Source organism: Maylandia zebra, linkage group LG13 (genome assembly GCF_041146795.1).
Source record: "Maylandia zebra isolate NMK-2024a linkage group LG13, Mzebra_GT3a, whole genome shotgun sequence".
NCBI classification, from domain to species: domain Eukaryota; kingdom Metazoa; phylum Chordata; class Actinopteri; order Cichliformes; family Cichlidae; genus Maylandia; species Maylandia zebra.
In genome coordinates, this window is record NC_135179.1 from 29356139 (window position 1) to 29382803 (window position 26665).

Here is a 26665-nt window from a genome sequence, read left to right on the forward strand (position 1 = left end):
CTTGCAGTGTAATGTCAAAGCTATTCGTATTAATGAAAAGTTTTTTTTCTTTTTGCATATTTTCCATGTCGAAAATAAGTTATGTTATTTCACCTGTTCTGCCAGTGTGCCAATGGCGTCCCAGTGTCCTTGGATCAGCCTCACACCTCAGACAGTTGGCCTATATCCGAGCCTTTGTTATTAACAAACAAGATTTCAAAGCCTATTATCTATGTGTGGAGTCATGCACGCCATTTGCTTTGCCCTCCGTCCTGTCACAGAGTGCCTGACCCTCAGGAGGACAGGATGTGCACATTTCTAGATACAAACAGGTCATCCTGCTTTTTGGGAATGTAATAGACTAGGCAAAGCTATCTGAAGTCCAATTTATATTATGTGCAAGGTAAGACATATTAACATTGGGATATGCTTTAACTGTGGTGGCTTATCATTTACATATAGTGCATGCACATAGTTGTCCACCCTTGTGAGTTTGACAGTTGTAATATATATATGCAAACAAATAAGTAAGTATGATAGACTGCTATTTTTAATGCCCAACAGGAAAGTGTAAGTGCAAATCAACAAACCTCCAAGTAGGTGTGTGACCTCTGCAGGAAAAAGTGTCAGGTACAATTTATAGCGAAGCCTCAGATATTGAAAAATGGATCTAAACCCATACCACAGCTGAAGGCTGATTTTTTTTTTTTTTTTTTTTTTTTTTTCCCATAAAGCCAGAAAAGCTTTTTTTAAACATCAGCCGTGTCTTCACTGTAGGGTCCACCAGTGCCCTTATCATAGAAAGTAGGCCACACTGTTTAAAGTTTATGTCACTCTGATATCATTAAAAATAGATGTAGTACTATGAAAATCCTCATCGTGTCATTCATTTTCCCACCCTACACGAGCCCAGCTGCCCGCAGGGCCTCACTGTCCACACAAATGAGGTTCTCTGGTAGAGCGGTGCTGGAATTTATTTTCAAACATGTGTGAAGTTTGGAGGTAACCAAGCTCGATCAGGCACAGGCTGGTTAAAGCTTGTTCTCTCTGGCTGGAGCCTAGTAGGACATTTACATATATTATCGTTGCACCACACTAGTGGGCTGACCTCTATGTGGCAATCAACTTAAAAAAAAACATATTGAAAGTTGTTGTGCTGGCTCATACTCCTCTTGTCCCAGTGCCCGAATGGTCAGCTTTGGCATGCAGGTCTATGATAGGAAAAAGAGAAATGAAAAGTGGTGCATAATTTCAGGGTATTATTGCGCAATGATTCCAGTGTGACAGAAAAAGTCAACTTGTTGTCAACTCTGTGGGCTGTTTAAACAATGCGTTTTACTTGCTTGTACCAGCTGCTGGTCGGTACAGGAAACTAATCTGTGCTACAGAGAATAAAAACACTCATTGTTTTTTGATTAGCCTCTGACTCTAGCCCATGTTAAAGTCAGGACCTTATAAACAATTAATAGCGCCATCTCCTGCTGTAGAAGTGTTTCACACTCCTGCGTCTAAGATGTGATTTTGGAGTGCCATCTGCTGGAGAAATGGCTTCTTTTTTTTGCTATCGCTGAGATCAAATCTCAAAGCAGTATTTCTATTTCCATTGTATTTGCAATATTGAGGTATTATAATTTTCTGAGCTTTGTCCACAGTCTTACAAATTTGGATCTTGGGTGTCATTTTAATGAGCTGTAGAAAGTCTAATGGTCTCTTAAAGTGTGTGTTGGTTATCTGGGTTACCAAAAAATTCTGGGTTCCAAACCAAAGTTAACTTATCAAATTGAAGCTTAAATCAGTGCTCATATGGAGACCTTTGCTGTAGGCAATACACATAGATATTTTGTTTCTAAATCTATGCTTAAGTTTTTAGTTTTAAATGCAAAAAACAAAGATTTAACATCTCTAAAGCACATAACAGAGGATGAAGAACCCCTCATTTCTTTACAGGGAGTGCAGAATTATTAGGCAAGTTGTATTTTTGAGGAATATTATTGAACAACAACCATGTTCTCAATGAACCCAAAAACTCATTAATATCAAAGCTGAATGTTTTTGGAAGTAGGTTTTAGTTTTAGCTTTTTTAGGGGGATATCTGTGTGTGCAGGTGACTATTACTGTGCATAATTATTAGGCAACTTAACAAAAAACAAATATATACCCATTTCAATTACTTATTTTTACCAGTGACACCAATATAACATCTCCACATTCACAAATATACATTTCTGACATTCAAAAACAAAACAAAAACAAATCAGCGACCAATATAGCCACCTTTCTTTGCAAGGACACTCAAAAGCCTGCCATCCATGGATTCTGTCAGTGTTTTGATCTGTTCACCATCAACATTGCGTGCAGCAGCAACCACAGCCTCCCAGACACTGTTCAGAGAGGTGTACTGTTTTCCCTCCTTGTAAATCTCACATTTGATGATGGACCACAGGTTCTCAATGGGGTTCAGATCAGGTGAACAAGGTGGCCATGTCATTAGTTTTTCTTCTTTTATACCCTTTCTTGCCAGCCACGCTGTGGAGTACTTGGACGCGTGTGATGGAGCATTGTCCTGCATGACAATCATGTTTTTCTTGAAGGATGCAGACTTCTTCCTGTACCACTGCTTGAAGAAGGTGTCTTCCAGGAACTGGCAGTAGGACTGGGAGTTGAGCTTGACTCCATCCTCAACCCGAAAAGGCCCCACAAGCTCATCTTTGATGATAGCAGCCCAAACCAGTACTCCACCTCCACCTTGCTGGTGTCTGAGTGGGACTGGAGCTCTCTGCCCTTTACCAATCCAGCCACGGGCCCATCCATCTGGCCCATCAAGACTCACTCTCATTTCATCAGTCCATAAAACCTTAGAAAAACCAGTCTTGAGATATTTCTTGGCCCAGTCTTGACGTTTCAGCTTTTGTGTCTTGTTCAGTGGTGGTCGTCTTTCAGCCTTTCTTACCTTGGCCATGTCTCTGAGTATTGCACACCTTGTGCTTTTGGGCACTCCAGTGATGTTGCAGCTCTGAAATATGGCCAAACTGGTGGCAAGTGGCATCTTGGCAGCTGCACGCTTGACTTTTCTCAGTTCATGGGCAGTTATTTTGCGCCTTGGTTTTTCCACACGCTTCTTGCGACCCTGTTGACTATTTTGAATGAAACGCTTGATTGTTCGATGATCAGAAGCTTTGCAATTTTGAGACTGCTGCATCCCTCTGCAAGATATCTCACTATTTTTGACTTTTCTGAGCCCGTCAAGTCCTTCTTTTGACCCATTTTGCCAAAGGAAAGGAAGTTGCCTAATAATTATGCACACCTGATATAGGGTGTTGATGTCATTAGACCACACCCCTTCTCATTACAGAGATGCACATCACCTAATATGCTTAATTGGTAGTAGGCTTTCGAGCCTATACAGCTTGGAGTAAGACAACATGCATGAAGAGGATGATGTGGACAAAATACTCATTTGCCTAATAATTCTGCACTCCCTGTGTATTTTGTTGCCAAAATAGGTGCAGCTTTTTACTGAGACATGTCCAAACAAAACTGGAAACACAGTGTATAAGACTATTCTAATAAGCTTGAAAGTCTTGAAACTTGAACTCCATCAAGTTTAACAAGCTCTCAAACACCACTGGTTGACAGAGCCTGTACCGTGTTTTACAGATGGCAGTAGATACTCCCTGCTGTACCTCTAAGACCTATTTCCACTGATTTTCAGTCCAATTCTTGTGCAGTTTAGCATGCCTCAGCCTTTGACATGACTTTTGGAAAATGTCCATCTGATGTAGATAGGCCTGACATTTCTTTCTTTTTTTTGACCTCCACTTTCCTAAAAAACAATTTAAGCAAAAAATGCACATCGTGCCCAGATAGACCAGGTTTTTGACTAACAGCTCTTTGGGAAGCACCTTATCACTTGATCATTAACAGAAATATCTAATCAGCCAATCACGGCAGCAACTCAAGGGGGGGTAAGTTTTCGGACATTGCTCACTTACTGGAATTTTTCCACACGACCACAGAGAATGGTAAGAAAAAGAGAAAATATCCAGTGAGCAGCAGTTGTTGTCGAAGGTCAGAGGAAAATGGCAACATTGCTTTGAGTTACTAGGATGGTAAAAGTAACTGAAATAACTGCTTGTTACACCCAAGGTATGAAGACAGAATCTTGAACACAACATGCTGAACCTTGAAGCTGATGAGCACACTGGGTGCTATGCATGTCAGCTAAAATCAGAAAACTGAGGCTACACAGGCTCACCAGACCTGGACAACAGAAGATGGGAAAATCATCGCTTGTTCTGATGACTCTCGATTTCTGCTGCAACATTCAGATATTAGAGTCAGAATTTGGCATAAAAAATGGAAACATGGATCCATCCTACCTTGTATCAAGAGTTCAGGCTGGTGGTGGTTGTGTAAAGTTGTTGGGGAATTTTTTTAACACATTTTTGGTCTCTTAGTACCCACTGAACATAACTTGAATTCCAGAGCCTGTCTGATTGTTTTTGCTTACGATGTATGTTCTTTTATGTTCTCATCTTCTGACGGCTGCTTCCAACAGGATAACACACTCAAATAATCTCAAACAGCTCTCATACAGCAAGTGTCATTCAGGTCAGCGGGTGTGTTCAAGTTTTCATGAAATGCTTCAACTTTTCATTCACATCTGGAAAGCCAAATAAGATAAAGGTCAAGCTGTCTGGAATACCCTATTACCCGTCCTCAGACTGAGTTTAAACACGACTTATAAGTGGTGATGAAATATTGTCTTTTAACAGTGAAGTTTAAAACATATGAAACGTGCTCTAACATCTACAGGGAGTGCAGAATTATTAGGCAAATGAGTATTTTGTCCACATCATCCTCTTCATGCATGTTGTCTTACTCCAAGCTGTATAGGCTCGAAAGCCTACTACCAATTAAGCATATTAGGTGATGTGCATCTCTGTAATGAGAAGGGGTGTGGTCTAATGACATCAACACCCTATATCAGGTGTGCATAATTATTAGGCAACGTCCTTTCCTTTGGCAAAATGGGTCAAAAGAAGGACTTGACGGGCTCAGAAAAGTCAAAAATAGTGAGATATCTTGCAGAGGGATGCAGCAGTCTCAAAATTGCAAAGCTTCTGAAGCGTGATCATCGAACAATCAAGCGTTTCATTCAAAATAGTCAACAGGGTCGCAAGAAGCGTGTGGAAAAACCAAGGCGCAAAATAACTGCCCATGAACTGAGAAAAGTCAAGCGTGCAGCTGCCAAGATGCCACTTGCCACCAGTTTGGCCATATTTCAGAGCTGAAACATCACTGGAGTGCCCAAAAGCACAAGGTGTGCAATACTCAGAGACATGGCCAAGGTAAGAAAGGCTGAAAGACGACCACCACTGAACAAGACACACAAGCTGAAACGTCAAGACTGGGCCAAGAAATATCTCAAGACTGGTTTTTCTAAGGTTTTATGGACTGATGAAATGAGAGTGAGTCTTGATGGGCCAGATGGATGGGCCCGTGGCTGGATTGGTAAAGGGCAGAGAGCTCCAGTCCCACTCAGACGCCAGCAAGGTGGAGGTGGAGTACTGGTTTGGGCTGCTATCATCAAAGATGAGCTTGTGGGGCCTTTTCGGGTTGAGGATGGAGTCAAGCTCAACTCCCAGTCCTACTGCCAGTTCCTGGAAGACACCTTCTTCAAGCAGTGGTACAGGAAGAAGTCTGCATCCTTCAAGAAAAACATGATTTTCATGCAGGACAATGCTCCATCACACGCGTCCAAGTACTCCACAGCGTGGCTGGCAAGAAAGGGTATAAAAGAAGAAAAACTAATGACATGGCCTCCTTGTTCACCTGATCTGAACCCCATTGAGAACCTGTGGTCCATCATCAAATGTGAGATTTACAAGGAGGGAAAACAGTACACCTCTCTGAACAGTGTCTGGGAGGCTGTGGTTGCTGCTGCACGCAATGTTGATGGTGAACAGATCAAAACACTGACAGAATCCATGGATGGCAGGCTTTTGAGTGTCCTTGCAAAGAAAGGTGGCTATATTGGTCGCTGATTTGTTTTTGTTTTGTTTTTGAATGTCAGAAATGTATATTTGTGAATGTGGAGATGTTATATTGGTGTCACTGGTAAAAATAAATAATTGAAATGGGTATATATTTGTTTTTTGTTAAGTTGCCTAATAATTATGCACAGTAATAGTCACCTGCACACACAGATATCCCCCTAAAATAGCTAAAACTAAAAACAAACTAAAAACTACTTCCAAAAACATTCAGCTTTGATATTAATGAGTTTTTTGGGTTCATTGAGAACATGGTTGTTGTTCAATAATAAAATTATTCCTCAAAAATACAACTTGCCTAATAATTCTGCACTCCCTGTATAGGCACATAACACATCAGTTACAGGCAAATGTTGTGCAAAAGCTCAGTGCTAAAATCCAAGTGTCACATAGTGTTACTAGCGACAGAGGTTACCTGTTGAAAGCTTACACTGAAGATTGTTTGTTTGGGTTTTTTAGCCCAAATTCAGTACCCTGAGGAGCTGGAATTTATGAATGTTAGATGATCAGCAGCTCAGGCATGAAGTGTTAGGCCGCTTAAAATCACAGAGCGGGGTCAGTGGATGCCGAGGCACGTGCTGCACCGAGGTCACCAACTTTCTGCAGATTCAATTACTACAGACCTCCAAACGTCATGTGACCTTCAGATTAGCTCAAGAACAGTGCACAGAGAGCTTCATGAAATGGGTTTTCATGGCATCTAAGCCTTACATCTCCAAGTGCAATGCTGGATGTAGTGGTGTAAAGCACACTGCCACTGGACTGTAGAGTGCAGACGTGTTCTCTGGAGTGACAAATCACGCTTCTCAGTCTGACAATCCAATGAACATCTGGGTTTGGCAGTTGCAAAGAGGATGAAAGCAATGGGCCTTATAATGATCTGAGTCTGACTTATACCTGCCATAGAGGTATAAGATGTAACAAATCAGATTCTAGCCACAACTGTCTGTTTAGTCAAGTTTAGCCAGTCAAAAAGAAAAAAAAATTAACTGTCTGCCCAGGCAGCCAGCCTACGTCATACGGCACACACACTGAATATTCAACTCCATTTGGATGGTAGCTGATAGAAAGTGTAGTTCTTACACTTTGATCTGCGCACAGTAAATGCATTTGGATGTTGTACAGCAGGAGCAGAGCCAAAGTAGCCACTGTGATTTTCAAAGTAAAGCTGCCGAAACACAGCTGTGTGTTTAAGAATTGTTAAATAAGTTCAGTTTTTAGTATTTTCCTTTAAGTGCTGGTACGTTTTACTAGCACAATACTAAGATTACATGTTTTTTTCTTAATGTCAGTCTCTTTACCTTCGAGTTCGGTTTGATTGGCACTTGTTTTCTGCCTCAGCTCTGTCACTGCTTCCTTGTGCAAACAGGGCCTGGAGGGATTTAAAAACATGGACACAGACAATTCAACTATTGAAGAGAGTATGTTGAGATGATAGAAGAGGCACTTTGATGACCTGATGAATCCAGAGTTAGTGTTTTGGAGATAAAGGTAGAGAGGTAAGACTGAGATTTGGACATGTTGAGAAGATGGATAGTGGATATATTTGACAAAGGATATTGAAGATGGAGCTTCCAGGCAGGAGGAAAAGAAGATCACAGAGAAGATTTGTGGATGTAGGGGAGGATGATCTGACCCCTGACCCCTAGGGAAAAGTTAAACTTATCTGGTAGTTCATGAATTCAACAGCAGGTGGCACTGTTGAATAAAATAATGACTTGAGTTTCAAACCTTCAGCAGCTCATGTGCTCAAGAACAGCTTCTAAATGCAAAACAACACATGAGACCATCTGTGGAAGTGATAAGAAGGTCACTATGCATCAACAATTTTACACAGGATCATATGTTAGTAGATTTTTTTTATTGTGAAATCTAATTAATGGGTGAAAAAGATCTAAGATCAGCGACAAAGGACAGCTGGACCAACTGAATATACATTGAAAAGAGGTGAGTAAAGGAAGTAAATGTAGTCGGGTGCAGTGGAACAGCAGAAGCAAAGAAGTGTTCCAAGACGAGGCTCATTAATCTCGTTTAAAAAATGGTATAAAGGCTGATCTTCTTATACACGAGTGTGACTCTCCTGAGTGTGTCTCTATCAGCCATTCACAGCAGCTCCAACATTGCTTGCAAAGCCAACAAATTTTTTCAGTTTCACAATTGCAGGATGTCGCAGACGGCAGCCTTGATGCATAGCTGCAAATGAAAAAGTTTAAAAAAGAAGTAGAATTCACCTTTGTGAGGAGACACTCCCGGCAAATCACGCTGTTTTGATAGGTACAGTGGAACAAGAGGGTTTTAGGGGGGAGGAGAAACACATTATACTGTAAGTACTTTTAAAAAAACATTCCTACACTGTACAGCTGTAAGTTATTTTAAGTATTTAGTAATTTGGGGTGTTTAGAGAAAAGGGTTTATGTGACGTAAGCCAGCAAACTAAAGTGATGAAGGAGTTTTGAAGGAAGTTAGGCAGCTACAATGAAGCCATTGTAATGCTCTCTAAGAAAGGGTTCAGATGGGATCCTGAAGGCAACAATGAATCAATGCTCAGTGTTTTCTTTTAATCTGTGAAAATACAGAAATAATCACAATCTTTTAAAGAACTCCTGTTTCTACTGCAGAATGAATGTGGCACTAATCTGCTGATATTGACTTTGTCTGTCATCATTTCCCTCTGGTCATCACCACGAGGACATTTTAATTTGTGGAAACACAGTATTCAGCCACCTTTCTGCAAACAACAACAACAACAACAACAACAAACAAAAGGCATTCCCAGCTGTACTTTGTATGTCTACAGTCAAATATGTGAAAACCACTTTTCTTTTCATGTCATGACTTTAAGTAACAGTAAGGCATTTTTACATTCACGTGTCACTTGAGTCCAGAATTGCTGTTAAATAGTTGAACAAAACTCATCACTCGCCCTGGACGTGTGAGTCCATGTTTTCTATTTCACAACATGAAATATTATTTAGAATATGAATGGGGTCTGAATGCCAAAATTAAGTTAGTTCTGCTGTAAGGTGCAGATTTGCATCATGTTGCTAGGAAACAAACTGGTTTGAATCAAATTTATTTTCAAAGCTGTAACGGTGTCTTACTTTTAGGATTTCTGTCACAGGCCTACACTTGGTTACAACTCTGCTTATTTTACAAATTTGTTTTTGTTTTTCTTCAGTTGACATGTGACCAAATCTGCACTCAAAAGCTGTATTCTGAAATTACAGTTAAGTTTTGATGCATAATTGCAATGGACGCCATCAGATATGAAAACTGCTATGCACCCAGTGAGGTTTCCAAACAGACGGTTCCTTCAGACTGGAGAAATGTTGAGTGGACCGACGTACGTTTCCCTTCTGCTTTCTGAGGATCATAACAGGACGTCAGCTCTGTGCTTTGCTGTCTGACTCTGTGCTTTACTCTGACAGAAAATGAAAGTCTATCTGAATTCTGACCAAGCTGTTACTGCCAAGGATCTGCTCAGCATGTTCTCATCTTTTGGATGTGTCATCTCTGTTCAGGTAACTGTCTTACAAACGTGCTTTAGAAATGCAAAATTCACTTTCATTTGCTTCACGATTTTCCTCTCGTACTTCAGACGATTGTGAAAAACAATCACAGATACGGGATGATGCATTACCGCAGTGCCGATGAAGCTGCCGTGGCTTTGAGGGAAATGAAGAGCAGCACCAAAGTCTTCTTCGTAGCTCAAGTAGGCATCAGGGAGGTCAGAGAGGGCCCCAAGGATAAAAGATCCGAACGTCCCCATCGAGCACCACCAGGCAGCTGTAGTTACCGCCCACTGCACAGACGTCCCATTCTGTGGGAACCACTGTTTCCAGCTTACAGACAGGTAATGAAACATTTGGACTCCCACAAAAAAGAAAAAAAATCTAAAGGTTTGTTTTTTTTATGGCTGATGATGGATGTTTTGATAATTTTATGAAATCTTTTGTTTTTCTCTCGTCAGACTGTGTCTATTGAAATTGATAACCTCCCACGATCTTGGTATGAAAGAGACCTGCTGCTCAGCCTCCTCCCTCCGACCACCATTGATGTAAAGGTGCTTACTCTCCAGCATTTAAAAGCACTGATTCAGAGAAATACATATGTACACAGCACTGAAAGTTTTAAATACTGTTTCTATTGTTTTAACATGTATGCTCTGTATTATGACCGTGCAGATATTTAAGAGAAAAGCCTGTGTGGTCTTGCCGGACTTCTCCAGTGCCTTGAGGCTCAGAGATTTGTTAAACAGTGCCCTTCACCACCTTCGCTTTATCTTTTCACCTCGTGGAAGACGGAGGTGCCCCACAGTGAAGATATCAGCAGCCGGCACCGTGCTCTGCTCTCGGTGACCTGTGACCTCTGCATGCTGTTACATATACAGATCAACACAAAAGCAACAATAACACAACTTCAGTATAATAATAAATGTAAATGCTGCTGTAGAGCTGGACCCATTATTTCTGCATTACATGTGTTACATGATTAAAACCAGAGAAAACAGGAGCTTAAAAGATGGGAAACAATAACACAACCAACATGCACAGTGATCATGGAACCTGAGTGGGATATATTAGAGAGCAAGTGGCCATTTTTTCCTCAAAGTTGCTGTGCTAGAGTCAGTAAAAAGCACAAGGTCCAAAATGTGATGGCTGGATGGCTGGGTCAGCTTTGGGCATCTCCAGATCTCCAGTTCTTGTGGGGTGTTCCTGGTCTGCAGTGGTCAGTATCTATCAAAAGTGATCCAAGGAGGTAACAGTGGTGAACCAATGATCATGGGCCAAGACACTGATACACATGGTGAGTGAAGGCTGGTGGTCCAATCCAGCAGACAAGCTACTGTGGCTCAAACTGCACAAAAAGTTAATGCTGGTTCTGATAGGAAGATGTCACAATACACAGTGTATCGGTTTGCTGTGAATGGGGCTGCATAGCCACAGACAAGTAAGGCAAAACTGGTAGTAAGCAAAAATGCTTCAGGAACGGTTTGAGGAGCACAACAACGAGTTTGAGGTGTTGACTTGGCCTCCAAATCCTCCAGGTCTCAATCCAATCGAGCATCTGTGTACCGGGCAAACAAGTCAGATGCATGGAGGCCCCGCCTCACAAGTTACAAGACTTAAAGAATCTGTTGCTAACATCTTGGTGCCAGCACAAGGTCTTTGTTAGCAACACAACACAGTTTTAGGCAGGTGATCATAATGTTATGACTGATCAATGTATAATCAGGATGCATTGTGTAATACAGGAATTAGAAACACACCTTGCCACTGAACAGTTGACAGAATAATTATAATAATTTTGTTTTCTTTTGGCCCCTGTTACATTTTATTTAAAGCCAAGGGACAAGTTGCTGTTTTTAATCAACTGAGCAGCTTTTTGGAATTAAACAACTGCTTTGATGTCTTACAATTAGCAGTTTAACCACGTTTAACCTAAACATAGTGAATGGCAGATTTTAGTATCACAGGATCTTAGTTCTGCAACTGAGACCATCGACCACAAAGCAATAACAGATCAGATGGCAAACTGTGTGGGACTTCCTGGGACAATGCTAAAGGAGTTTGAGTCCTACTTAAAGGACTGAGATGGCTTTGTGTCTGGATAATTATTAGAGTCTCGAGTTTAATGTGAATGGGTTTTCTGTGAACTCAATTCTACTTTCAGGAGCTGCACTGAGCCCGTGCTGCACTTCTGCACAACAACCACTAGATGGACCATTGGATTCTCCGAAGCAGCCGCACAGGCTGAACATGGAATACCGGTACGTATACTTTACATTATTGTTTCTTTTAATGTTAACTGGATATTTTTCTCAGTTATAAATATTTCTGACATACAAAAACAAATAAATCACTTTTACCTCATTCTATTTCCATTTTAATTTTATATTATAGCACTTATATCACACATCAACTGAGCAGGAAATTGATTTTGCTAGACTCACTCAGCTTATAAGGTACAATAAGTAATTTTTTCAGGTTATGTAAAGAAAAAAAGGAATGTTGTACTCATAAATATACACTGATTAGTGTTTAATTACATCATCCATCAAATTCATGCATTGTCATAAACTTAGAATGAAACCATTAAAAATACATGGGGGCAGGCACTGGTTTGCATGTTATGCTGACTTCATGTATACAGTGACTGAGGTGGATATTGCTGTTATGCCCAGTTGTGTTTTTTTGTCTGTGGCTTGAGACCAGTAACACATGTAGTATGTCTTAAAAGTTACTTTTAATTTAAAGACCACAAATACTTCTTTCAAACTATATGTGACCATTTAATATTTTTATGTGTATATTTTCATCGTCCTTCTCATTATTCCTCCTCAACTCAAGCGTCATCTCCTTAACTGAAGTTGAAATCGTGAATGAATATGTTTGGTTATTCTCAATACTGTCGCAATTACTTTGTCAGATGATAAACAGTTTGATTAAAGTATCAGATCGTGTAAGAGTTTATTCACTAAGTGGCCGAGTCCATTGATGTTAGATCAACAAGACAGTTTCAAGTTTATTACATTGGCTAACAGCAGCTAACAGCAGCTAACAGCAGCGCTTACTGACAGAATATTCTGGAATATTCTCCATAACTCACCTTGGTATCGCTGAAACGGACACGTGAGCTTCACTGATTCATTGATGTCACAACGAACGAGTGAACTCAGGCGCAGGACTCTGTTGATGTTGAGAATAAACAGTTTATTTACACGATCACCGAGTGCTATATACAAAGTGCGTGGGGAATAGGGCTCCAGGGAATCCAGGGAAGGAGGGGGAAAGCCACACACTTCTTTGGCCACACACACCACTCACCAAAACAATCAAGATTGCAACTCCAGGGGTGGAAACGGGGATGGGTCCAAGAAGATCTATGTACAGGGGAAGACAATTAGAAGCCAGGGAAACACGAGAAACGACGATACACAGGAAAGAGTCGGGGCTACATTGGTGAGTGTCGTACAACGATCCAGTGATGAGAAACGCTGAGCTGTCGCCTAAATAGTGGCTGAAGTTCAGGACAATGAGCTGCAGGTGCGTGATTACTTGCAAGGGCATGGGCCAGAGGTGGGAACCCCAGCAGAGGCGAGCGAGAGAGAAAGGCCAGAGAGAGAAAGCAACAACAGCAACACCGAGATCGCTGGGGAGACACAGGGAACCATGACAATCGAGGCATATCGGAGTCTTTTCGGAAAGTTTTACAGCCTCCTTCGGAGAAATAGATGTGGCATAAACAGCTAACTGACAGCAAACACTCGCTACAATTGTACTGTTGGCCGAGTTGTTTGTCCTACAGTGGCCACCATAGACAGGATTATGCACTTAAATTGGGAGGAGTAAGAAAAAAGCATTCAGTTAACCGTAATCTGCCATGTACTGACATCTAGTGGTTAGATTTTACACGTTGTACCGTTAAGAAATCACAGAAGTCCCATAACCAGTTTTTTTTATAGCTACTTAAATAACTTTTTTCTTTTTAATGTGATTCTTCGTGAGATGAAACATTTATTATTCACTCCTGAACAAAAGTATTTACTGGCCAAAAGCTGAAGTCATAAGGCGGGTTGTAATTTTTCTTCTATAAAAGCAGGTCTGAGGGTAGAAACTCATTGAACCCGTTAATCCTCACTTAGCAGAGCTCTACATTTCTTCCTTTTTTTTCCTGGCCCATAACCTCAGGCTGCATTTACAGTGGTTTTTCTGGACTGTTTACCTTTGGCTAGGTTCATTTGTACAGGTGAAAGCACTGGAAAGGTGAAAGCAACAACCAGCAAACACAGTGACACACCCATCCATCTGTCTGTCAATAACAGCTGTACTGAACCTTCTGTCTTTCTGTGTCATATTCCTTCCATGTTTACCTATCATGATTAGCTATCTGCTAACATCTCTCTTCCTGTCTTATCGCCTGCAATTGACACTTATCTTTACGATTATTGAGCTTATTGAAGCTATTTTTATACATGGGCAAGGGCCCAGAGGCAGTTACATTTTTAGTTCAGTTGGAAGTTGGCTTATGGAAGTTTTGAGGGATTCAAAATTCCCCTTTGGTTCGGGTTACGAGTTTTGCATAAACAAAGCGAGTTGCTGTTTATCAGTGGAAAACACTGCATCTAATTAATCAAACTATCTTTCAACTGTCATATCGCTGACTTTCCCCTCATCTGCCTGTCTGCCATCTGCTCTGCAGCTACTTCAATAATAGCTTGCAGCTGCATAGGAAGGTGGGGATGGGGTGGGGGAGAGAGTGGGTGGAAGGAAAACCCAGAGGGGTAAAAGGAGGGCACGCAGGCGAGCTGGGAAGGAGGGAGGAAGGAGGGGGCGGTGAAAGCAGAGCTATGATGCAGACAGCAAATCACATGAGCAGGGATCTGTTTACAAACTGAGACCTTTAGACAGAGAACGTGGGGAAGAGAGACGAGGAAGGAGAGTGAATGTGAGAAGAAAAGAGAAAAAAAAGAAACCACAGGCGGAGAGAGGAGACCCTAGGTTTGAGTTACCATTGGCTGCATTGTCTTCCTGCATTGACATACCTCCCCGTGTTCTGTGTTCACAGCAGGAAGCCGGGGGAAGAGATGAGTTGCTGCTTTCCACGGGAACACTGAGAGGCTGCCTGCCTGCTTGGCTGGCTGTGCTGCCGGGAGAACCCGTCCACGTCCCTCCCTTTGTCTCTCCATAATTGGCAACGGCAGGTTTTCACAGCCAGAGAGGACGAAAGCGGCGTGGAGATCTAAAAGGAGCGGACAGAGGAGTGAGAAGAAAGGGAAAAGAGAACAGAAGAAGAGGAAGGGAAGGACAGCCTTGTCACAGTGTTTTGAAGGGGGAAACAAAGCCAGAGGCTCATAACAAAAGTGCTGTATGGGATTTGGAATACATTTCCTTGTCTTGTCAGTGACATTGGTGTCTTCTCATCAGCACAACTCGGATTCTTTGTCATTTGTGGGGAATGCACAAAGGAGCACTTTAGTTTCTACCTCTGATACATTCGCAGCCGTCTGGGAGTCAAAATCTCACATAAGTGGATGTTTTTTATGACATTCATGGGGTAAAATCATCCCAGCAGACTGAAACATTGTGTTCAAGGTCCTAGGTGTCTCTGATCAGGTGTACTGACTCTAGACCACAAGGATTTAACACAGGTATAAGAGGAACCTGGAGGCGGACATCATTTTCAGTGCTGGAAACAATCCCAGAAAAGTTGTGCAAATCATAGTTTGTGATACTGGAACGGCTTACTGGGTTTGCTATATGAACATTTGATGCATCCTGTCCACTGGTGTAACGGTAAGTGACCTGGAGCCAGTTTGCCCTCCTAAAAGAGTTATATTAAGCTGTTCCACCACGATTTCCTTATACATAGTCAACTGATTTTGATTGGATAATGCTACTGGTGTTTTCTAGCAACTGATTTATACATTATTAAGCTGTTTGTAGGTAAGACATGTTTATATATAATTGTTACTATGAGGTGAGGAAGGACTTTCCAGTCACTAGATTAGTGAAGAGCTGACCCAACCCTATCCTGATTTCATGAAGTTATGACAACAGTAACAACTAGGCCACAACATGTTTTACTATTTTTATAATTTTAAAAAAAATGACTGCAAAAAAGTTTTTCCTACTTAATCATCTTAAAGATTTTTATGCTACACATTTCTACAAATTTTCCATCCAAAACACATCAAAATAAAACTAGTCATGTTTAACAATGATATAAGCCTATCCCCAACTAATGCATGTGCACAGTAGCCTAGCCTTTAGTGCTCCACTATCAATGATTTACTAGCATCGTGCTAAGATTACCTCCTTCGTCCAGACGTCCTCCTTAACCCTCCTCCTAAAACCCCCTGAGACTGTCACCTGCTGCAGTGACCCTTGTCCATTAGAGAGTGACTTCTGAACCAGACTTCCTCCACTGTAGCTTAACTTCTTGCACTTTAGTCTTGTGAAAACATTAATTACTGTGGTTTAAACCTGACGTTTGTTGCATGGAATGAAAAGTGCCTTGCTCAAACCCCTCAGGCTAAGAACTTGTTTCTCCCCAAGCTAAACTAAGGGGTGTTGGGCCAAAAAGCAAGTAGAACACATTCCTTTGTGATGCAAGGAGAGATATAAAAGTTCATATTAAAGTCGGTCTATTTTAGGGTGTGGAAAGCTGCTTGTTTTCTCTGTCTTCATCATGAGGATAGCAAACATCACCAGAAACAAAAATCTGACCCCAAAATCCCACAATACTTTCCCACAACTTTCCCCTGAATTCAAACACTCTATCTAAGAATGCTAACAGGGTAAGCAGTTTGCAATTTGAGACAAGAGGCTACACAGATGTCGTGTGCAGCTCGTGTGCCAGGCTTTACAGACTGCACAGACACAAGAGTGCACCCCCTAAAACCCAACCCTACATCCACTGTGGAGTAGTGATGGGTCGGTCGCGAACGAAATGGCTCTTAGAGCCGGGTGTTTGACATGAACGACGCGAGCCGGCTCCTTATCGCTAGCCGTGGGTTTTTTGTTGTTTTGTTTTTTCTCTCTCACCCTCTCTCGCACTTTTTTCCCGCTTCACTCAACATGCGAGCCTTGTGCTTTATGCTGGGCAGAGGGGGGGAGGGGCGGTAGTTATGCTCAGTAGCACAGGAACAGAGCGGGAGGGAAAGACAGAAAGAGCCAGGGACAAAGGATTCAGAAAGTTTATTCATGCAGGTCCATATGACAGAGAATATACATGTTCTTTTTATTTTCATATTATAATTTATATTTAATTGTGTTGTGGTTTGCAGTGTTTTGTGGTATTTCACTTTAAATTTGTAAAAGGAAAAAGCTGAAAATTTAAATAGTTAAAAGTTGAAATGTGAATAGTTTATTTTTGTATTATATGATTTATTTATTACATTTTATGTGGAGTGAATAAATAAACGTATATTTACAGTGGCCCCTAGAGACAAAGCGCATACAAACTTCAAATCACATACGAACTCTGAAACACGTACAAACTCCAAAGCATGTAAAAACTCAGAAGCACATAAAAACTCAAAACACGTACAAAAGACAACAGAAGTGCTCCAGGATGTTAGGGGCAGTGTTGAGCTTTTGTTACCTAGTGGCTACACAAGCCAGCAAGTACCAACCACCGGATTTGGTGTGTGGTAATAACAGGTAAATTAACATTTTTTTTTAAATTATTTGACTATATATGAATGCTTGTGTATAAATACATAAACAACACACATATGCTTTCATGCTTTCAATTGTGTAATTTAAGTGATCTAGGTAGCTCTGTTTTGGAAGTTCAGTTCATGCTAGAAATGTGTTTTGGAGTTTGTACGTGTTTTGTCTCTAGGGGCCACCGCATATATTTATATATAAACATATATAAATAAAACCACTTTTTTTGTACATTAGTAATTCCTTTTGTGCATAATTTTATATTATTGTTAATAATAAATTAATTAAAGCAACAAAACAACCTGAAGAGCCGGTTCGGAGCTGAAAGAGCCGGCTCTTTTTAGTGAGCCCAACCGAAACCTCTGGTGGAGCTGGGTGGTCTAATACTCACATAAAAATGTGTTTATACACACAGGTGTTAAACTTATGTTGTTGACCTTCATTCCCTTGATCTAAAATAGCAACGTGACACACATGGGAAGTCCAGACTAGTATATTTTTTGAAACAAGTTTAACAGCCTGGTTTTAAAGGCTAAAATGTTTGCTAATGCAGGCAACATTAACAACTGATAACAACTCTAGGCTACTTGTTGTCCAACAACTGCCGAGAAAAGTTCTGGTTGTAGCTGCTAAATGTTACACGTTGATCAGTCCTTAGCTCTTAGCTACTACTCTGGTCAAGCTAATGGCTACATAGCCTTTAGCTAAGGCTACATAGCCTTTAGCTAAGTAGCTAATGGCAACGTTTTGATATGAAGATAATAGCTAGTGTTGTGTCTTCACTGCTTATGAAGAAATCGCCTCGGAGTCTTCATACTGATTCTTTTATTCCGTATATATAGAACAAGCATCCACGCAACTGTAAACTGCTAAGCTAGCACATGAACACACAGCCGGCGTACCTATCTACATCCGGTGATTTCAAAATAAAAGTTCGAACATTACAGCTAGGTAAATGGGCATTAGCTTCCTAGCAAAGGGATAAATTTATCTGCCACTTGATGCCGGGCAAGTAGGGTACATCTGGTTCATCAGAGTTTTCTAGTGACAAGTCTGAAGAGAACAAAAAGAACCTGTTAAACAGTATAGTTATGAAGCATTGCAAAAAATTGTTTAAAAAAATTAAAAAACAATTGTGTATATTAGCTTTTCCTTTCCTTTTGTGCACATATATATATGTCTCTATAACATATTGGGCTATTAGGGTCATTTCAGAACTACAGACAAAGGACATAAATTGTTCAGAATAAAATTAAATAGAAGCTTTCCCACATCTTTATGAATTTTGCAAACTATTTAGGTCATAAATATTCTGTGCAGAAAAAGCAAGCATGCTTTCTTTCTTTCCTAATGATTTCTGTTGGCATTTTAATTCCACAGCTGAATTAGCTGACTAATAGCTTTGTTTATTGTGTTGCCATACAATCAGGCATGAGAAACCATGAATCCGTATTTGCATTATCACCAACACTATATTCATGAGTGGCTTGTTCTTTGTGTCAAGATATATGAACAGTGAGCCTTACATACAGGCCACTACCAACGTATTATGGAAATATTATACACTGATATTATAAAATGATCCAGTTTAATAATTAACTGTATTTTAATTTGAAACTATTCATAAATGATTGCTGCTATAGGTATTTATTATATAGCTCAAAATACCTTTTCATAAATCTGAACAACTAAAATGTTTATTATGTCATTAAAGCAAATTTCCTTAGTATAAAAAATCAGCTGTGTTAAGCTATTGTGGTGGGACTGGTTTACACTAACGTGCAAGTAGTTATGGAAGTAGTTTTCTTGTGAGCCAAACTGTGTTGCTCTAGCTGTTTTAATACAGGTTGAGGTAGTTTATACACTGGGTGCAGTCTTTTTCCTCTGTGTGTATCCTATTCTCTTAGGGTGTCTATGTAACCTCGGACTGCAGAACTCTGATCCTTACTGCAAGATGACATCAGAAACATTGCACGAACTGCCGCTCAACGTCTACATAATCATCCTGGGCATTGGCCTCTTCATCCTCATGCTCAGCCTCATCTTCTGCTGCTACCTGTTCAGGTACAGGACAAAAGGCAGTGCAGCTTTAGAGCTCCTGCATCAGATAGCTCTACAAAACTCTTATATTTGTGTGTTTCTATGAACTAGTCACCATTTAGTCATGTGCATTAATTCATTCTAAGTCTGTCAGACTCTCAGCGGAATTGGTCTCTAATTCCAAATAGTAAATGGGTCTTTCTCTTTTAATAAACATCATAAAATCTGTTGTTAAGTAGACAGAATTGTACACCTAACTTACAAATACAAATAACAAAAGAATCAAAAATAGTTCCAAGACATATTTAATCCTCCATTCACTTATACAGGATTTTTTTTTTACCTATATTGGAGTGTGTTACAAAACAAAACATCTTATTTCTCAGTTTCTTGCAACTGTGTTTCATCCACAGCCAGACTCATTTCTTCGTATCATCTTTTATCATTTGGCATTCATATGGGAGTTGAAATGAGTCACATGAAACTATCAGTCCAGCTGAAACAAGCTAAATTATATTATGGGGTGGGTTCACATGAGCAGATCTTAATGGCTGACTCTGAACATTAGGAGATAGTATTTTCCGCTGTCATTGCATTATGTGGAAATACATGGAACATTGTTGTTTGACAAAATGAAGTGCTGACAGAACAGGTTTAGGACAGGGTGCTGCTTTCAAGCACTAGCATTCCTGGAAAAAGTCAGTGTAAATGGATTGATGAAGTCATGTTTCATCAGTCATATTGTGGTTTCACTAGCAAAGGTGTAGCGAAGATACCCTGGAGACAAAGGTGCTTTTACTTATCCTTCAAATTTAGTAAGGGATTGGTGAACTAGCTATTTGCTTGTTCCCCAAACCCAAAATAATGCTAATCTATTTATGCTTTACACAGCTTGTGATCAGTGCAGTAAAACTGAATTTCAGCCAGATTTTTTTCCTACAAGCGCACATTCCTGACAGAGTTACAGTTCTGCTCAGTACAAGAGTGGATGGACAGGCTGATACATGAATTTCACGTTGTGTGAATTCCAGGCCTGCTCAAAGTACTATCCCAGCTGATTCCTACAGCATGACAAGACTTGTAATGGTGAAGACAGATGTGGAAGCATCAGACATAGTTTAGAGCTTTCATGTATCTAAATAATAATATGTTTCTTATTTGTGCTTCACAGACTGAGGCGACGAGGTGCTAGAGGGCAGTACGGCTACAACGAGGTAATATATTGATATTGTGACCAATATGACAAGTGCCAAATTGTAATCCAGTTACACTTGCGCTTTTTCTAGAGAACTGCCATTTATATGTATATATTTTACACAAATCCCTTCTTCTCAACAGGTTGTTTTAAAAGGAGCGGAGAAGAAACTGAGCCTACTTGGTGTAAGTTAAAGGGGCAAACTGGGCTGAGATGAACAGGAACCAGAGCCAGTGTTAACTATTTAAAAGATATTTGTTATACATCCTTTTTGTTAAGTGATTTAAACTGTGAAAAGCAAAACCAAATAAAGGGATTAAATGGAAGCCTAATTTACTGCTGAGCTGTAGTAAATCTGTAATTCAACCAAAGAAATAGGGAACCATTGTTTGGTGTGACTGCAGCGTAAATATAGGATAGGATCAGATAAGTGTAAACTTCATCCTACTCCTTTGACTCTTATGACAAAATGCCATCATATTTTTAAAGGTCAAATAAGAGGAGACCATGTAAAAGCATTATACATTATGTAAAACCTGCCAGTTACTTTTAGAACTACTTTTTTAACCATTAGCTGCTGGTTTTGAGGTTTAGCTAGCTACAGCAATTACAGTCATGTGAAAGTTTTCACTCAGAGTAATCTAGGCAGTCCTGTGAAAAACTAAGTACACCTGTACTGCTTCATTGAAATTATGACAGTAAATAACAGCCACATTTTAAATAGACTCTAAAGTCTAGCATTTACCCAGTATATATGAAGGGAAGGTTTTTTATGATAGTCAGATAGTCACCTGTCTGATGCCATACTCATCAGCGAATGTTACAAGTCATCAGATGTAACTAGCAGATTTTGTTGAATATGATGCAAACTTCTACAACAAAAATGAAGTGGCAGTATGTTCTTAGAAAGAATTTTTGTCTTCTTTGCTAGAGTTATTTTTCGTTTTCCCACAGGAGGGAACTATGGTGTGAACTAACACAATGATTTTTGGGGTCATAATTGGATAAAAATGGCAAAAATTGTCAGATATGGCTGAAAAAAGTATGCCAATCTATGGATTTGGCATCTAGATTTAGATTAATCAAAAGTGAAACATACAAACTGCTGAAATAGCAGTGAAATAAAACAGGTGCATAGTTGGCCCATACATAGTAATTTACAATCTGGTAACATGCACAATTGATTGGAGTTTTATTTTCAAGTTCGATGTGACAAATTTCAGTCTACTTTTCAGCGTTGTCATCCCGCTTTCTCCTACACAAAAACAGTTTTTGCCTCACATTTGGCTTTTAGTGATCTGGTCAGTCTACAGGGCCTGGGCACCTTGCAGTCACTGAGTCAGCCATTAACTCCTTTGTATACCAAAGTATTCTGAGTCAAATATGCCATCTGTCTGACAGATAAAGCTTGACCCAAACTGGGTCATAAAACAGGTCAGTGATCCCAGGTACAGATGCAAATCTACAACCCGCATGGGTAAAAAAAGAAAAGAATCAAAGTTACCCAGTCAAAGTCCAGACCTCAACCCAGCTGACACGCTGTGACAGGACCTTTGTGCATAAACAAATGCCCACAAAACTCAGTGAACTGAAGCCACATTGTGTAGGAGCCACTGATAAAGTCCTGCAGACTTTACTTTAAGTTATGGCTGTTACAGGTGCTCCACGGGCATGGCTTCATGACTGTAGCTACCACTTTGTGCTAGATGTTATGTATTTATAATTCATTATTTTAGCAGTTTGATACATCATAATAAGCGTAACTAGATTTTGGAAAAGTAAAGCAATCGAATAACTGATTAAATGCCAAAATTGGTATTGTGGTTATTCACCCAAGAGAAACAGGCGAGGTACTCACTGCTAGCAATAAATGTGTGCTTCAGGAGCTTCAGGAAGATCTCTGAAAAATTATAGTAACTGCTATATCTTAATGTAACTTTTAAGCTACCAATGAGCGAATGAAAAGATGGTCTCTATTGTGAAATCACACCCAGATGTTACACAATAAGTGTAAAAAAAAAAGGTAGTCGTTTTGAATTTTGAATTAAACCGTCATTTGGCCTTTTCAGCAAACATGTGCGGTGTGCTTGGAAGAGTTTCGCAGCAGGGACGAGCTTGGAGTGTGCCCGTGTTCCCATGCTTTTCACAAAAAGTAAGTTGTTTAGTACATCATTCCATGGTAATTATCAAACCTTCATGAGAGCAAACAACTGACTCCATGTTACGAAAACTCCAAACTCAAAACATGTTTCATTTGTTTTAGTGGTTTCACAAACTTGTAATCATGCACCTAAGCTGACTGCCTGACCGTGGCTCCATTCGTCTTTTTTAAAGCTTAAAAGTTTTAGTGAAATGTGCAAGGATCTCGACCAGCTGGAGAAACGACATGTGCAAATTTCTTGCTGGTCTCTGCCTTCAATTAGCAGCTGACGCAGTCACCGAGGCCGTAGAATTTGGAAAAAGATGCCCAGCAACGCTCGCAGGAAATGACTACCAGATTTCTAAGAACTCTTGACCGTGCATGTTTGAACAGGAGGACCTTTGTAACTGAGCCTTGAATTTACCCTGCAGCTTAGGTGTGACAATAACAGCAGCAGTTTTAGACCAGCTTCTGGAATGTACATGCTGTTTACAAAGTGTGTGAGCTGTCACTGTTCCTGTATTTCTCTTTTGTTGTGTTTTTAACCACTAAACCATCACTGGGTCGCCAGGGATCTTTTTTGGGGCAGGGTAGGTTCAGTTCATATTGACCCTTTTATATAGACTTTTCACCTACTTGGTGTATTCAGGTTTAAATCTTAAAATAGGAAAGCTGAAAGGCCAAAATCCATGTAAAGGAGCTGAGTTAAAAGGTAACATGATCTTGCTTCTGGGACTGTGCTTGTTTAACATGTTGCTAAAATGGAACCTTAAGTATTTCTCTGGTGATCTGATGGATGCTACGTGGTTAAAACTGAACCTTTTCACATAACTTTGCAACTTTGTGTCTTTGCCTCATGTCTATCCACATTTATGCAGGTGTCTGCTAAAATGGTTAGAGATTCGCAGCGTGTGCCCCATGTGCAACAAGCCCATTTGTCGCCTCCAGCCTGACCACCAGCAACCAGTGCCTCAGAGTCTCCTGGAGGTCTGAGAGTGGAGCGTACGTCCAGCAGCACTCCACGGCTCTTCAGTCAATTGACCTGTCACTGTACAGAATCCTGTTCCACAATCTGACACACAGTACTTTTAGTAATGTGAGTATTTATGAGGCAGAGCTCTTCTGAAAGTGAAAATAAATATAGATATGAGAGTAAATAAGGAAAGCCAAAGAACATTCCCGGCAAACTGAATAAGGTGAGAGATTGGAATGGTAACCACATTTAATCTGTATGTACACGGCATTCATGATAGAGTTGCAGTAGGTTGAAATCAACCAAAGGCAGAAAAAAGGAGAAAGTTCAAAAATAACCAGCCATCTCATATGGCTTTCCCATCATTGAATTCACAGAACTCAAACCTCTCTCTCCCACCTGAAGGTCCTGCATGTTCCTGCTTGGAATTCATTTCTTTAGATAAAAGGTGTACACTTGCAATTTAGAGTCTATTGATTTAGTTTGGTGTTATTCTCCCTTTGTGCAGCCATGCACAGCTCCAAGTGCTCTGGGTATGTTTGGATCACCCACTCATGACTAGCTTTGCAGACACAAAACAGACTTTTTTTAAAGTCAAACTAACACAACCATGATAGCGATGATCATCACTATCGACCATAGCTGGGAATGGCCCAGAGACCAGAAAGCAGTTTCTAGTGGAGGACTTGTTTAAGGCCAAAAAGGCATATGAGGTCAAAAGGTAGCACTAAGTTTTTCAGTTTTGGCTCTCTTCAAGTTTGTCCTCTTTTCCCAGCTGGCATCAAGTGAGGTTTGACTGTTTTGAACAGAGGTGGAAGAGATTCAGTGAGCATGGGCACACCAAGAGTTAGCAATCCAAGTGGAGCAGACGTGGAGGGAGAGGTGCAGCACTTCACAGTGGGATAATCTGGAGTCAGATTTAAATAAAGCTACTTTTTAATGGTGTGGTCACAGAATTATTATTTCACCTCTTGGCGATCAGCTATTCCAGTCTGTGCGGATTGCCTCGCCGATCATGAGCTAGCTTTTTAAAGCCTGAAAACAAAACCCAGAGAAAGTGCAGCAGTCCACTTTCCTCTGCAACTGCTGGATTACAGCGTGCTGGGAGGTTATCGATTTTCTTTTTTTTCATTGTTGCCAAAACGATTTTGTCCACTGTAGCTTTAACACAGTCAAGCCAGATGTGTAAACTAATGGACAAGTGCCTTCAAGATGCATACAATGCAAAGCCCACTAAAAACAGATGAAGTATTTAAGAGACTTTGTAATATAAAAGAGAAAAAGAAACTGGATTTGAAGTGAAAAATGTAGCATCCATGTAGTTTTGTCAAAAAAACAAACAAACAACAAAAACAACAATAACTCAGACCACAAATCATGCTTCCTTTCATCAACCTGTGATGACAAAGTTGTTACGATTCGTGTTTGAAATTCAGTTTGCTGGTTATGGTGGAAGAGTCGGTGCTACATGTGAACAGTGAAAGTGAAACTTGTCAGACATAAGTCTAAACTTCAGACTTCAAAAGGCTCCAGTTTAATATAGACACAAGTTTTGCTTCAGGTTGTTGATCAAGTGGGGTCAGATAATATAGTTTTACTATAACTGAACTAATGAGATTATTTCTGCCTTCAGAGCAGCTCTGCCTCTGAGAAATGTTTGTATGACAAACTCCAGTCTGCTTGTTTTTTTTGTTCTTTTACTTTACCCAAAAATGACATGCAGCTCCTTGTGAACATGATTTGCTTTGATCGTTTGCTACATTTTCATAGAGCCTGAGAAAAAAAGTGCAGTCTCTTGACAATGTTATGAAGAGATCTGAACCTCCTTTGTCTCTGTGTGATGAGACGACAACGATGATGATGATGATGATGAATGCAGAGACTGTAAAGAAAGTGCAAAATGACCCACGGGGCTGATTTAACTTAAGGAAATGGGATTATTTTGAACTAACAAGAGGAAGAGGTGTATTTATTCAGGTGTATCTACTATTTCTCAGTCAGCTCTGTACTATACTGGGTTGCCAAGCTGAGTGAAGGTAGCCATGTCCCAAATGTCTCGAGTGACTCACCCACTAAAATATACCTGATTTTGATATTTGTTTCTTCTTCTTCTTCTTTAAAAAAAAAATCATAACAAGGTTTCAGTAAAATATACTGTGAGTCTGTGATGACACAGCACTTTTGCAGGAGTGCTAACATGAACTAATTCATCTTTAAGGCAATCTTAGCTCCCCATGTGTGAAGAGCTACACTTGCTAAAGTAAGAAGGGACTGCAGTGACATGAAAGAGCCTGTCCGAGAACAAGTGAGGTACATCATAATTATAATTCTCTGTGTTCACCATGTTATACAGGTTAAGTACTGTGTAAACTGTAACTATAACAGTTTCTGACTTCTAAAATATATTCAGTACAATCAGCTTTTTGATAAGGTTGTCTGGACCCACGTCTTTTTTTTTTGTCTAGATTTGTTACATGTACACAATTAAAACTGTTTATTTCTATGTTGTCATTTTAATATATGAAAGAAAAGCCTGTTGGTACTCTCGCTATATTTTAGCAACTCTGATCTTTTACAATGTGTCCTCATACAGAATAATCACAGTGTTATAACCAATGAGGTGCCACCTTATCAGTGCTATATAAATGTACCCACCAATAATTCTGTGTAAGTTTAAATGCAGTTTGTTGTTATCTTTTTAGCAGTGTCTTTGGTGTTGACAACCTCAGCCTGTTGGTTCGTCTCTCCATCAAACACTTTGAGCTTTGAAGAAACCAGACAATTATTGTACCGCTATGGGATGCTGTAAAAACCATAACTGGTCCCCAGTGGGGATCCAGATTACTTTAAAATTAAAGTATTCACATATCTGTTGACGTTTATCCAGCACCTTCATTCAGTCAAAAATTTAATCTGTGTTACATTTTATGGTTTGTGCCTAAATGTCTGTGTAGGTTCTCAGTCATAAAGTTCATGGTAGACTTAAATGCTTGAAATGAAAGCAGCTGGACCTCTTTTTGGTTTCACCTTTCATCCAAGAGGCTTCTTTGGTTTAATCCAGCAAACTGAAGAAGCCTTAATGGTTTGCAGCCACATATCAAAAGAATT

General features: G+C 40.1%; 2 protein-coding genes and 1 long non-coding RNA gene across 4 annotated transcripts; 2 read left to right on the top strand and 1 right to left on the bottom strand.

Annotated features, from left to right (window-relative positions):
* Positions 1 to 695: 695 nt before the first annotated feature.
* LOC143421827 (uncharacterized) lies at positions 696 to 13002 on the bottom strand. Of its 2 annotated transcripts, XR_013101430.1 has the most exons (4): positions 12863 to 13002; positions 12645 to 12724; positions 7337 to 7407; positions 696 to 1190 (listed from the first exon to the last, which is right to left on the bottom strand). It is a non-coding gene; the product is annotated as an uncharacterized LOC143421827 (long non-coding RNA). The 2 variants fall into 2 exon arrangements; XR_013101429.1 differs by lacking the exons at positions 696 to 1190; positions 7337 to 7407 and adding an exon at positions 10665 to 10771.
* Positions 9143 to 10506, top strand: LOC101481277 (uncharacterized). Its single transcript, XM_004554601.5, has 5 exons — positions 9143 to 9378; positions 9464 to 9556; positions 9634 to 9888; positions 10006 to 10098; positions 10220 to 10506. Exons 1-5 carry the CDS (start codon positions 9286 to 9288, stop codon positions 10391 to 10393), a joined length of 708 nt encoding a protein of 235 aa, XP_004554658.3. The 5' UTR covers positions 9143 to 9285; the 3' UTR covers positions 10394 to 10506.
* A 1355-nt stretch (positions 13003 to 14357) lies between the features above and the next one.
* Positions 14358 to 26427, top strand: LOC101481756 (RING finger protein 122). The gene is made up of 6 exons (XM_004554602.6): positions 14358 to 15331; positions 19117 to 19273; positions 20421 to 20463; positions 20588 to 20629; positions 22514 to 22596; positions 23463 to 26427. The coding sequence occupies exons 1-6, from the start codon at positions 15307 to 15309 to the stop codon at positions 23575 to 23577; spliced, it is 465 nt and encodes a 154-aa protein (XP_004554659.1). The 5' UTR covers positions 14358 to 15306; the 3' UTR covers positions 23578 to 26427.
* The last annotated feature ends 238 nt before the right edge of the window (positions 26428 to 26665 follow it).